Raw genomic sequence first — 15,125 nt, forward strand, 5'->3', positions numbered from 1 at the left:
AAACTTTTGGTCTGTACTGTATATTTTTCTCTGTTTATTAAAGTTTTTACTCTACATTTGTGCAGTTTTAAGTGGGTTAGTGATATTTTTTTAATATATATAAATGAATTAATAAATATTTTTTTAAATGGGTTTTTATACAAAAACTGCTTTTTTTATGTACAATTCACTTCATAAAAGACCCACATTTCTAACTTTAATTCATGGGGATAACATGGATAATTTCACATGGTTTAGTGTAAGATTTTTGCCCATCTTTTGGAAAATCCAGTTTTAAAAGTAAAAAAAAAAATAACTACAAATAACTATTACCAGTAGGTGGCTGCCGAGCTCCACTATTTGCTATTTGACCACCTGAAAGATATTTTTTCACAAGTTTTTGAATTCATATCTACAGTATAGACCAAAAGTTTGGACACACCTGAATGAGAAGGTGTGTCCAAACTTTTGGTCTGTACTATATATATATATATATATTAGGGGTGGGCATAGATTAATTTTTTTAATCTAGATTAATCTAGATTAAATCTTGAAATTAATCTAGATTAATCTAGATTAAAATGGCTAATTTAAATTCTGCTGAAGGCATTCAGAATATGTGTGCTACCCAAATAATGACTAAAAGTAAGTCTTTGAGAACGGGTTTCTCAAGCCAGGTGGCGCATTAGACCAGGCGCTCATCTCCTGTTTCCAAAATGCATTACAAACTGCTTGACAATTGCATTTACAACACAATTAACTATACAAACTTGTGTAACCAAGTACTTCTGCGCAAAAGGCTGTACGACGTGCGCGTTCCCGTAAAATACACAGGCGCGCGGGTATGGATAGCCTATCTGCGTGCATAGTCTTCCAATAAACTGCGTTGCTTTTAGAAGCGTCAATTCAGTTGTTGCATATAGTTTAATGTCTTTATTTCGGGATTATCAAAGTAAATTATAACTCAAACTTGAGATTTTACTGGGCCACAGCAGATTTTCACTGGGGCACGTGCCCCAGTAAAAAGGGTCTAGCAACGCACGCACCTGCCCTGAAGCGGCTTCATAACTGCATCCATGTCTGCGCGTCTCATTTGATGTGGTAATTTCACAGAAGTTGAAGACTTGTTCTCGCCCCCTACATTGCAATTCAACTAGATATACGTCATCCGCGCTAAAATATCAAGGTGAAAGTCATCATATCTTGCGTAGTTTAGACCCAGCTCCCAACCCAACTTTGAGAATAGATTAACGGCGATATTTTTTTTATCGCGCGATATGAGTCTCACGTTAACGCAGCACGTTAACGCCGATAACGGCCCACCACTAATATATATATATATATATATGAATTTTGGGAACCAAAAGTGTATTTTGTAAAAAACAAAACAAAAAAACAACAACAAAATAAATAAATAATAAAATTTAATAAATAAATAAAAATAATAATAAAATATGTTGTTAACAAAAATATATATTTTGGAGAATTTTGGTTACCAAAAGTGTATTTTGAAGAATGTTGGTAACAAAAAAATATTTATTTTGAAGAATTTTAGTAACCAAAAGTATATTTTGGTTAAAAAAGTGCGTTACTAAAAATATATATATTTTGAAGAATTTTAGTAACCAAAAGTATATTTTGGTTAAAAAAGTGCGTTACTAAAAATATATATATTTTGAAGAATTTTAGTAACCAAAAGCATATTTTGAAGATTGTTGGAAACCAAATAGATATTTTGAAGAAGTTTGGTAATCAGTCATTTTTTAGGACCCAATGACTCAACATTTTTTTCCATACTGTTTGGTTACCAACATTCTTCAAAATATCTTCTTTTTGTTACACAGGAAAAAAACAAACAAAAAAAACATACAGGTTTGTAATGAAATGAGGGTAAGTAAAAATGACAGAATTTTCATTTTTGGGTGAACTATTCCTTTAAGGCCTAGAAGTTAAAATAAAAATATGCAAGTACAAATTTGTGCGTCATTTCTTGACCCCATTCTATTTTTAACATACTTTTCATATTTTACCCATGCAGAAAAACTGCATCTACTGTACATACGCCAAACATCCAACAGCAGAACAAGATGTTTTTGTTAAAACACAAAAGGCTTAGTCCACGCCTCTCAAATACACTTGTAATGACAGGGTAAATTCTGAAAAAAAAAAAAACAGGTTCTCCACTGGGCGTGCATTCATAAAAAATAAAAGACTGCAATATCACTTACTTCATAGGTTTGAACAGGGCTTGTCCGTAGTTCTGGAATGACATGATGAGCTTCAGCTGAGTGCCACCTGACTTCATAGCTGTGAAAGCAACATAATTACTAAACACCAGCCGACCAGCTTTCTAAAAACAAGACAATATGCACACCCACACACCCACACCCACCCACACACACACACACACACACACACACACACACACACACACACACACACACACACACACACACACTGACACAATCTTCTCTTCCAGCGTTCATGCTAAATAGCTTTCGCTCTAACTCACACAAGCAAGTATCAGCTGTGATGTTTTGCAGTCTTGTAAACAGCAGTGGTGATTTCTTAGTGCATTTTGTCAGGCTGTCAGCAAATCTCATGAATATATGTAGATTCCCACGACTAGCTAAGCAACCATCTGCTGTTTATGAGAGTGAAAGAGTTACATGTTTGAAACATCAGTAATGGGTTATGGTGCACATTTGTGAGTTACCGCAGTATGATGGTTTCTGGGTGCTTCAAATTAAAAATCAAAGGTCAATGATGACCTGAATTGACACCAGGGTTATTATAGTTAACTAAAATTAAAACTATATAAAAATACTTCAAATAAACAATAATATAAATATTTCAGATAGTTCCCAAGGCAACATTTCTCATTTTGATGTACTGTACTAACATACTAAGACAGAAAAATATAATACTAAAAATGACAAAAACACAGAAAAATGACTGAAACATTTATTTAAATTGAAATGAAACAGAACATAAAAATAGTAAACTACTATAAAAAAAAAACTATAGCATCTAGTTAATACTAAAGAAATTAATACTGTACATACATTAGAATGAAAAAAGTTCAATTCCTGAATTAAAATTTATTATCATATTTTTTTTTTTGTGGGAAAAAGTCATACATATGATACAACCCACCAAAACACTTAAAGATTTATGTATTAAATAATACATTACGAATTAATCATGATTATTTTTTACTTTGAAAAATACATCATTCATTATTAAATGATAATTAACATTAACATAAAACAATAAAAAATAAATTAAATATCGTTTGCATTATTTATATTTATAGATGTACACTTCCAGTCAAAAGTTTTTGAACAGTAATATTTTTAATGTTTTTAAAGAAGTCTCTTCTGCTCACCAAGCTTGCATTTTTTTTATCCAAAGTACAGCAAAAACAGTAAAATTTAGAAATATGTCTACTATTTAAAATGATTGTTTTCTATTTGAATATATTTTAAATTTTAATTTAATCCTGTGATTTTCAAGTGGAATTTTTGCCTCATTTTTGCTGCTCAAAAAACATTTATTATTATTATTATTATTATTATGTTGAAAACAGCTGAATATAATTTCATTAGGTTTCTTTGATGAATAGAAAGGTAAGAAGAACATATATAATTTTTTATAAAAAAATTATAAAAAAATATTTATATATTATAAATAAATATTTAAATAAATAAATAAATAATTAAATATGCTGATTGCCTAATGCTGATCTTCGGATATTTCTATTCATCAAAGTATCCTGAAAAAAATGCACTCAAGTGTTTTAAATATTGATATTAATAATAATGAAAAAAAAGTTTCTTGAGCAGCAAATCAGCATATTAGAATGATTTCTCAAGGATCATGTGACACCGAAGACTGGAGTAATGCTGAAACCTTAGTTTTGATTACAAGAATAAATTGCATTTTAAAATATATTAAAATATTAACCAGATATTTTAAATAGTAAAAATATTTCGAAATTGTTCTGTTTTTGCTGTACTTTGAATTAAATAAACGCATTTATTTCTTAGTTACACTACATGATATTAATTTTATTTGAATTGTGATTGTTTCTTAAGGACTGTGTGATTGCCAAATCTTCGTAAGCATGGAAAACATCTTCACGGTGACCTAAGAACTACTAAATAACCCTTGATATCCCTTCAAAGAAAGGTAAACAGTCTTTCATAAGTATGGACCATTGAACCATATGGGAGTTTCATCACAAATGAAGTCCCTCACAAGTATACACAAGCTTTTTGTGTGTGCATGGGCCTTTGGCAGCTTAAGTTAGTCACAACAAATCATATTTACTACAAAGCGAATAATCCCCCAAAATTACAGCATACTGTCTACAGTGAAGTGATGTTTCTCATGGCTTTCCCAGCAGGGGCTGTGTCAGTGCATGTCGCAATTTCTTTTCAAGTGCCAGATCCAGACAGTCTAGTTCTGGAAGTCTTAAAACCTCGAGAAAAGTCAGGAAACTGACCTTAGATCAGCAGAAAACATTTTTTTGTCAGACTGATTAATGAGATTGGACAGCAAAGATGGCTGATACGGCTTTACGTTGAGTAATCCGAAAATTCTGTATCATATTTCCCCAGAGGGCACCTGTGCAATTCTGCAGCAGTAAAGTCTTATTGAACTCATTAGTTGAGCAGAGACACGTCAGTTGGAACGAAGCCATAATGCCGTAGCTCTTAGTGTTATTATCTAGCATATCTGCGTCTACACATACACAAATAAGTATTGTTAAACCGCACATCTTTCGATTCACTTCGATCCCTAGAGAACTGCTCTATTTCTTTGATTAAATCCGTCCTATTTTTGCTAAACGTTTCCAGCAAAACACTACTTTGAGTAATTTTTCGAAAGCACTGCAATCGCAAGAGAGTAATTCACCAAGTGCTAAATTTATAACCTTAATTAATCCTAATATGACTAAAATTACCTCCAGCAAAGTGCTATTTGTTCCGGAGGCTGCTCACTGTAAAAAGTGAACAAAGGCAATTCTTGTACCATAGGGGCAGAAGAGTGATGTTTTTAAAGTTAAATCTTCTTCTATCTCTGTTTAATATGCAGAAAACTATAATTAAGGTATTTGTAGTAAATAGTTAATATATTTGAATGTACTAATTACTAACTTTATCATAAAAAAATTTGTAATTACTGTACATACATATATATATTGTAATATGGCAGTACACAAAGTAATTATGAAGTTAGGTCAAAAAAGCACACAAGTTCAGCTAATTGCTTTTAAGTTATAATTCAATTTAATTGCTAATAACATGCAATTAAATGTCATTAATTTCACAGCTAAGTATATTCTTTTAAACTATATTATTTTTTTAATCTAAAGTGTGACATTAGTGACACACACTGCTCAAAATGCTTTTCTATGGCATCACTGTGAAGAACCTTTTAAAGCACCTTTATTTTTAAGAGTGCATGTACATGGATATTTCTGTTGGAAACTGCAGCGATATGTACTTATTGTACATATTTTTCCACAAGTACGTTTTCGTGAGTATTTAAGACATACTGCAGCTGCACAAATAGCACATAATAACCCGTAGCAGATATATACAGGTGGAGCTGGGGAGGTGGAGGGTTTCAGAGGAACTGCAAAATGCTCTAGTGAATGAAACCAGCTACTTAGATTTTTTGTCTTGTTTCCAGCCAAAATATATAAAAACTCTTAAATCAAGAAGTATTTTTTAGACGAGTAAAAATTATTTTCTTGTTTTCAGAAAAAAAAGTCAAAATTATTATTTTTTTGCTTAGAACAAGCAAAATAATCCGCCAATAGGGTGAGCAAATACAATCTTATTTCAAACAGAAAATTTTTTTTTTACCCCATTTGCAGATTATTTTGCTTGTTTCAAGCAAAAACTTGCTTAATTTTGACTTTGAAAACAAGACAATAATTTCACTCACTAGAAAATTCTTCTTGATTTAAGAATTTTGAGATATTTTGGCTGGATACAAGACAAAAAAATCTAAGTAAGAAAAGCATTTTTTTTTCAGTGCAGAAATTACTCCAATAATTATTAAAATTCTGTCAGGTTTATTAAATATTATTTTCACTTGAAAGAAATCCAGTTCATGTAGATGTTACCATATGAAGCACAGAGCATGTGAGGTTTGTGGTTACAGTTTCTGAATTCAGAGACTGTTTTATAAGTGCATCAAAATACAGATGTCTCAGAATGTCTCAGACTGCACAGGGCTGGAAAAAATAAGTCATGTAAGATCTTCAGGTGGACTTTCAGAGACTAATGGAGGAAGAGTAGTTGTCAATCACACTCTCTCTTGGGAATAAAAGGATGTGTGCGTGTGCTGCTTCTGCCATCATTCTGCCTACAGAAATAGGTCCTGATGTTCACTAGCCATCTCAAGTGCCTGAGTGCATGCACACATAAACATGTCTATGTGGATCATTCTGTACACCGCACAAGCTTCTAAATAAAATACTTCCAAATGGCACTTTCCACGAATAGGGAGGCAAAATAGGGTCTGAAACTCTTAAAATTGAATTCGAGTTTTTTCCTTTTCAGCAAATGAAGAGGGAAAGAAGCGGCTTAACCTTTGGAAATGTCAACCTCAGACTAAATATGGCATTAGCGGCTTTATTTAGTAAGAGATTTGTGACATTGTTACTATAATTTAGAACATTTACCAACACAAATATGTATGATGTATAATGTTCTAAATTAAACAAAACTTTTTTTTTTCTACATCCAATTGGTAACGGGGTTGGAGTTGCAAAATGTTAACCCAAACCCTAGGTTATAAAAAAAAAAAGTCACTAGTTTGAGACAAAATGTTGGTTTATAGTCACAAATAAATGTCTATCATGACAATTCTCTGAAGATTTTAGCATGGTACCCTACACTCTTAAAAAATAAAGGTGCTTCACGATGCCATAGAAGAACCCTTGTTCTTGTTGTCTAAATGGTTCCATAAAGAACCTTTAACATCTGAAGAACCTTTCTGTTTCATAAAAGGTTCTTTGTGGCGAAAGAAGGTTCTTCAGATTATAAAAATGTAAGAAACAGATGGTTCTTTAAAGAACCTTTGACTAAATGGTTCATCTATGTAGTGTTGTTTTTGGCGGCCGATTTTAATTTTAGTTTTAGTCTAGTCTTTGTGTGAAGCTGTCATTTTAGTTTAGTCATGTTCATACTCTTTTTAGTCTAGTCAAGTTTTAGTCGACTAAAGGTCTGAGCATTTTAGTCTTATTTTAGTCAGAATTACCCATGACTATTTTCGTCTAGTTTTAGTCGACGAAAACTGATGACATTTAGTCAATTTTTAGTCAATGAAAATTGTAGTATAAGTACCTAGTAGTATAGACGAAACCAAAGGTTTTTTTTTTTTTGCCAAACCCATTTCAAACAAGGTTATCTTATATTATTGTTACCTTATAAGCTCAAGAATACATCCATTCCAGACATGGAAGATGCTCTAATTTGAAATTACAACATTTATTTTACCTACCAAACATGTTAGAAGTACACACACATAAATTGAAATAAAAAAAACAATAAAAAACAATAAATAAAATAAAATAAAATAAAATAAATAAAATAGCATCACATGACAATGCCAGAAAAAAATACATTCAAGTTTAACAAACGTGACTGCTTCGTATTCTGATTCAAACAACACGAACCCCTTGTGCAGGTTTCAAGTGTCATTCACTTCTTTATTAAGAATAAATCATAATACGAATAAATATGTACGTGTAGTTTTGTGCATGTTCATTTTGTAGTAATTCCCGCTTCAAAAGCACTTCTGATTACTAATAATATTAGTCAATTTAACAATATTCTTAATTTACTTTGATCATCTATGGCTACACAAATCGTGCTTGTACTTTTATAAGTTTATTTACAGATTAATTAATTAGTGTACGTAAAATATTTCTTATGGTTTTCGTAGCACAAATTGATTCATTATGTGAAACTGTCCAAAAATCGCTTTGACATCTGGGACGCAAAAGTGACCACAAGATGTCATTAGTGTACAACGTGTTGAAAAGCTTCGAGTAATGAAGCTTTTTAGATCCAGTTGAGGGGAACGCTTTGGTGCTTCGAAAAGCTTAATTTTCCCATCACTACTAAAAAGTAAGAAAAAATGTATGAGTCGTTTCTTCTTTTTCTCCCAAAGACGAACCACAGCTGACCAGCCATCGGTCCCTTTCTCTGTGTCAAATTTAACTTTGTTTGTAGTCGTCTTCTAATAATTCCGCGAGTGGGGCTTAAGAAAGTGACGTCGCCTGCGGTTTAGGATAGTAGGGATACAGCTCTGGCTACTGGGCATGCGCACATCAATCTAACGTTATAACATTTCGTTTCGTCTAGTTTTCGTCGCCGAAAATGAAGAGACATTTTAGCATAGTTTTTATTTTGTAAACCACATTTAGTCTCGTTTTTATTCGTCAACGATATTGCATTATACATTTTATTATAGTCATCGTCACATGACCAGCATTTTCGTTTTGTTTCGTCTCGTTTTCGTCACGTGATAAAGGTTCGTTGACGACGATATTTAGTCATAATTTTCATTGACGAAAGCAGCACTACTTCTATGGCATCACTGTGAAGAACATTTTAAAGCACCTTTATTTTTAAGAGTGTATGTACGTTCATCAGTTCTGGGGGAAAAACAAACTCTCTATTAGTGCCACTCAGTGGATATTTCTGTTGGAAACTACAGCGATATGTACTTATTGTACTTATTTTGCGTATTTTCCAACAAGTATGTTTTCGTGAGTATTTAAGACATACTGCTGCTGCACAAATAGCACGTAATAACCCATAGCAGATATATACAGGTGGAGCTGGGGAGGTGGAGGGTTTCAGAGCTCTAGTGAATGAAACCAGCTATTTAAATGTAAAAGAAGCAAACTCATTGGCTGCACTTGCTACAACCAAGTAGTTTAACGCTGTGAATATTACCATTAGTTTTCATTAATGACCTGCGCCATCTAGAATTTCATGACAGAATTTGGTTTAACCTGGCAAACTTGAATACATTTTTAACCTTTAACTGTGTGTTTAAAATAACCTGTTTTCAAGCCAATAATTTAGGTAAAATATATAACAGCCATGTACAATTAAGTAACATATATAACATCCGGGGGCTGAAAACTTTTGAACAGAATGGAGATGTGTACAGTACAGACCAAAAGTTTGGACACACCTTCTCATTCAAATAAATGAGAAGGTGTGTCCAAACTTTTGGTTTGTACTGTATATTTTTCTGTTTATTAAAGTTTTTACTCTACATTTGTGCAGTTTTCAGTGGGTTAGTGATATTTTTTAAATATATATAAATTAATAAATAAATATTTTTAAATGGGTTTTTACACAAAAACTGCTTTTTTATGTAAAATTCACTTTATAAAAGACCCACATTTCTAACTTTAATTCATGGGGATAACATGGATAATTTCACATGGTTTAGTGTAAGATTTTTGCCCATCTTTTGGAAAATCCAGTTTTAAAAGTAAAAAAACAAACAACTACAAATAACTTTTACCAGTAGGTTGCTGCCGAGCTCCACTATTTGCTATTTGCTATTTGACCACCTGAAAGATATTTTTTCAGTTAAATTCATATCTACAGTACAGACCAAAAGTTTGGACACACCTGAATTTTGGTCTGTACTGTACATTGTTCTTATTTTGCCTAAATATCATATTTTATCATTTAGTACTGCCCTTCAGAGGCTACAGAAGATAGTTACATGTTTCCCAGAAGACAAAATAAGTTGTTCAAAATAAGTTCACCCCCTGGCTCTTGCATACATGTTTTTTTTCCTTTTGGAGCATCAGTGAGCATTTGATATTTTTGTAATAGATGCATATGAGTCCCTCAGTTGTCTCAGTTGGATCTCAAAATACAGTCATTGTTGGAAAGGGTTTAAATACACAAAAGTGCTTGAAAACCAAAAGATTTGTGGGACCTGAAGGACTTTTCAGAAGAACAGCAGGCAGTTTCACTGTTCAGGACAAACAAGGGAGTCATGAACAACTATCACTAAACAAAAAACACTGCTGTGGATCATTCAGGTAACAACACAGTATGAAGAATCAAGTGTATGTAAACTTTTGAACGGGGTCATTTTTAAAAATGCAACTATTATTTTCTCTTGTGGACTATATGTATCATATCTTATTCAGGTCAGTACTAAATAAACAATAACATGCATTTTGTATGATCCCTCTTATTTTGCTAAAATAATTAACATTTTGCAGATTCTGAAAGGGGGATGTAAACTTTTGACCTCAACTGTAACATCTACTAAAAACATGGGATTTGTATGTCTAATGTTTTTATAAATTAATGTGACAGTGTACTCTATTAACAGAAAGTGGGTAATATTCTAAAATATTCCCAGTTTCTCCATTCACATTCGCACACAAACACTACACAACACATACATCCAATAAAGTCCCCAAAGCCTCCAAAATTCATTGTAATTTAGCCACAATTACACTTTGCACACCATTGACCTAGTTGGCTCATGTCATTCCTATAATGGCTCTAAACCGCTTGGCAATAATTGTTTTTGGGATGGCAAAGCAGGGAGCTTTTCCACTTCAGCTGGGGTGTTTCATTAAACAGGAGCAAGTCCTCTACCCGAACTCACCTACACTGGTGATCTTCTGGGAGACCAGGTCCTTCAGCAGACCTCCGATGATGGGGTTATGTCTGGAGTAGAGCTCGTATCGGTTAATCCCGATGTGGAAGCGGAGCCAGTTGGGATATGACTCAGCAGTGGCCTCCCCGGTCGGACTGTACTCCTCCTCTTCCACGTTCCCCTCGTTATGCCTGTCGGTAAAGGACGGTGGAGGGTATTAGTTACTACCAACAAACATGCTGACTGACAATAGGAAACCACATTAAAGAGTTAGTTCAGCCAAAAATGAAAATTCTGTCATTAATTACTCACCCTCATGTTGTTCCAAAATCGTAAGACCTTTGTTTGTCTTTGACACCAATTAAGACATTTTTGATGAAATCTGAGAGCTCTTTGACCCTTCATACACAGCAAGGGTACTACCATGTTCAAGGCCTGGAAAGGTACCAAAAACACTGACAAAACAGTCCATGTGTTCTCGTAACTTAATAAAATTACGATTGAACCACTGATGTCCCATGGACTATTTTGTCGATGTTCTTGGTACCTTTCTGGGCCTTGAACGTGGTAGTACCCTTTCTGTCTATGGAGGGTCAGAGAGCTCTTGGATATCATCAAAAATATCTTAATTTGTGTTCCGAAGACAAACAAAGGTCTTATGGGTTTGGAACAACATGAAGGTGAGTAATTCATGACAGAATTTTCATTTTTGGGTGAATTAATTTATTTTTTTTTATGAGAAAAAAGGTATCAAATTTTGAGGAAATCTTAAAGCATTTATATTTAATCTAGTTTAATATAATATTATACAGTTGCATTTTAGATTAGCTGGACTCTGTATTATTACTAGGCCTAGTATGTTAGTATGGTAGTCATTTAAATAAATGTACTTCAGAAATTAAGACAAAAGATTATTAAAACATAATGATTTAAAATGCACTTTAATGTAAACTTTTTAATTTGACATTTTGCAAAGTGCACTTTATAAAAGTGTACTTTAACTGTGTTAAAAACAGCCATGAAAGTGTCTCTCTTTAAGTAAACTTAAGTAACTTATTTCATCAATATTATATTATCTGCAAAAACAGTTTTTTATTCCACTTTTAAGAATTGAAGTACAGTAAGTGCACATTTAATACAATTAAGTGCACTTATTTTTTTATTAGAAACCTAATAAAACATCCAAGGGGTGAGCAGGACTTTATGATCGTGTAGTTTGCAATGCTTCCAGTGTATTTTCTATGTGTGCTTGAAAATTCAGCATCATTTGAGTTACAATTATTCCATACATTTATTCCAACAATTACTCCACAAAAGCAGTATGTGATAACTGAATACATACTGACCCCACAACAATACAGTAGCATGAGTTCAGTCTACTAAAACATGTCCCATCAAAGCATGAAAAGGAATATTAAACACTAATGTGACAGCATCTGGATGACAGACTTGTCACATGCATTTTCAGTGATTAACAAAACCCTGCCTTTTAACTCAACTGTTCATGTTTAGTTCATCTTGATCCGGGTCTGGATCAGCCAGGCATGGTTAAAAGGCATGTTTAGTTAATTCAGGCATGGTTAAAGGCAGTGAGAATAAACTATCCCTGAGATATCCCTAGAGGACGCGAGAGCTTGCCGGGTGAAGAACAAAAAGAAAGGACACAGGAGCAAACAAAGGGCATGACACCAACAAAAACCCCTTCAGCTTAATGCATCTGACAGCTCTGAAGAAAACAACACATCACACCAGAGGAACATAGATGAGTCCTAGCAGCAAAGCTTTTAACACTCACAATGAGTCAGTATGGACTGGAAAAATATATTACAAAAAAAAGCACCCAAGCCACAGTATCATGTCTTTTCCACAACACATGCGCTCTTATTTTTACCTCTAGATTTAAAAATACACATACTTCTCTTCTAAATTATTGCTTTTAATCTCTATGTCCATTGAGAATCTGACTTTATTATGATTATTACTTACTCAGAATGAGAAAATTATGACCCCAGGGGCTGATGTGAAAAACTTTTTTTCTTAGCTGTGTTTTTAAGCAGTTCTTGCGATTTTTAATTTCCCTGGTGCTTTGGGATAAACATTTTCAACACTCTTCAGTTTCTCTATAGGCACACACTTGACCATAACAAAAACTAAACTGGGGCATGTTGTCACAATGGGAGACAACACAAATATGGCCCTGTACCCGGTCTTAAGTAGCACGAGTGTATTTGTAGCAATAGCCCAAAATACATTGGGTCAAAATTATTGTTCCATAAAGATATTTTGTAAATTTCGTACCATAAATATATCTTCACTTATACTTAATTTTTAATTACTAATATGCATTGCTAAGAACTTAATTTGGACAACTTTAAAGGTGACTTTCTTAATATTTTCAGATTTTCAAATAGTTGTATCTCAACTAAATATTGTCCTATCCTAATAAACCATACATCAATAGAAAGCTTATTTATTAAGAAAATGGACCATTATGACTGGTTTTGTGGTCCAGGGTCACAAATACAATCTACTATTCAAAGTGAAAAAAGTAATTGTCCACAGAATATCTCTATTTAGTGTATTGAACATACTTTTCAGCTACATTTAAATAGGAAACGGCAAAATACAAAACACACAAATTATCATAATATGACATTTGGTAACTACTGTAGGTGCTTAAAACCAACATTCAAAACCACGGCAAGATAAAACTTACATTTTGTTTAATTGGATTTTTCACTATAAATCTTATAGTTGTGACAACAACTAGAACCAGTCTCCATTCATATTTTAATTGCAAATAAAATTCACATTCATAACAATGTATATAATGTATATATATATATATATATATATATATATATATATATATATATATATATATATATATATATATATATATATGCCTTTTAATGTAGCACTTTCCATTTTTCTTTTCCACCTTCACTGTTTTTCTTTATCTTATCTCTTTAGAATTAAGGCTGGGGCAGGTTGTCACATTTTTTAATGCTGGGAATATTTCTAAGCACACGTTTATTTTTTTATTTTTAACTTATTTTCTTATACTTGTCAACAAACAAGACCTCATGAACCATCAGCCAGATATGCTGTCACACTAAGTGCAACCTGCAGTTTATTGACACTGATTTTAGATTATCTTTGTTTGAAAAACAAACATCTTCTCTAAAGTATAAAGTAATGTTCAATATCAACTAGCACCGGTCTCTTTTAAATATGCACATAACCAAGACTTAAAATCTCATTTTAATTTGCACATGGTTTAGAGAAGCACTTGCCATTCTTGTTGTCCGCCAGCTTTGGGGTAGAATCTGATATCATTGTTGAGGTTGAACAAGGTGTCATCTTCAGAGAGATGAGGCAGGTCGGTCTTATAGAGGGGATGCTCATAGAGCGCCTTCAGTCTGGAGGAACCCTGGACAGCTCTCTGCCTCTGTCCGCTCGCCGTGTCTCTCATCAGACCTCTCTTCTCCGAGCTAAGTCTCACTCTCTTGTCAGACTCAGCTCTCTCCGTCACCTTCTCCCGTGAGTGCGAAGTGAGATTGGAGCTGGGTTCGTTGCTGAAATCCTGCAGTAATCTCAAAGAGTGTTTATTAGGCCAGCCTGGTTCGGCGGCTCTGGCGCGCTGTTTGGCCCAGGATCGAGGCTCCTCGCCCGGTGTGTGAGCGCAGGAGCAGCCGCCTCCACCTCCAGCGCTGGAGCCCGATCCCGCAGCGCGCTTCTCCAGCTTGGGTAACAGGTCTATCATGATGTGCATGGTGCAGGCGACTAGAAACACCATTAAAATCAACACGCGAAATTTACGGAAGAGGATCATCTTCATACCTAAAGCACTTGCCACAATATGATACAGACTGTAATAAAGAGATTCAGGGGCGCATGTGGTGTCCTGCTGTAATCCGCGTTATGATGGGAGATCCATGCTCAAATAGGTGCGAAAATCTTCTTCTACATCCTGCTGTTTTCCAGATGTATCATGTATCTTTTCGGCATAGTTGCGAGTAGCGCGTTTGATTTCTAGGTGAGGATCAGATGTCCTGTCGCATCCTTAAAGGTTCATGATAAAGCGCATCTGTTAAATGTCCCGGTAAATAATGACAAAACACGAGGAAATCGCCGCTGTGACTTCTCAAGAACCGCACGGATGTCGGAACGGCAGTCCCATGTGTGGATATCTTCAGTATGTGAAGAGGGAGATAAAGTGCATTAGTTCTTCATGAGGAGCAGTCAGTGACAGGTGTAGATGTATCAGTGCCCTGTGTGTTAAATATTGGGATCCTGCCTCTCCTCGTCACAGCATTCAGATTGGCTGAGTCCATGAGACTCAAGGAAGAGCGACTCAAAGATATTCGGCTTGGAATGTCAGTGCAGCTCCCTCTTGTGAAGACAGAGGGCGCCGATGCGCATTAGACTGACATTGCTGGGCATCCGTGGCGGGAACACTATTCTAACTTCCA

The 15,125-nt window shown here is 34.1% G+C and overlaps 1 protein-coding gene across 1 annotated transcript in view; it reads right to left on the minus strand.

Moving 5' to 3' along the window:
• The window catches only part of fam20ca (FAM20C golgi associated secretory pathway kinase a), an 88,411-nt gene extending 73,505 nt beyond the window's left edge, over positions 1-14,906 (minus strand). Inside the window, exons 1-4 of the mRNA XM_073842977.1 lie at positions 13,943-14,906; positions 10,887-10,889; positions 10,660-10,831; positions 2,208-2,286 (exon numbers count right to left, since the gene is read on the minus strand). Coding sequence (XP_073699078.1) covers positions 2,208-2,286; positions 10,660-10,831; positions 10,887-10,889; positions 13,943-14,491 — 803 coding nt within the window. The 5' untranslated portion in view covers positions 14,492-14,906. The remainder of the gene's footprint in view (positions 1-2,207; positions 2,287-10,659; positions 10,832-10,886; positions 10,890-13,942) is intronic.
• Positions 14,907-15,125: the final 219 nt, after the last annotated feature.

The sequence above is a fragment of the Garra rufa genome, chromosome 1 (genome assembly GCF_049309525.1).
Source record: "Garra rufa chromosome 1, GarRuf1.0, whole genome shotgun sequence".
NCBI classification, from domain to species: domain Eukaryota; kingdom Metazoa; phylum Chordata; class Actinopteri; order Cypriniformes; family Cyprinidae; genus Garra; species Garra rufa.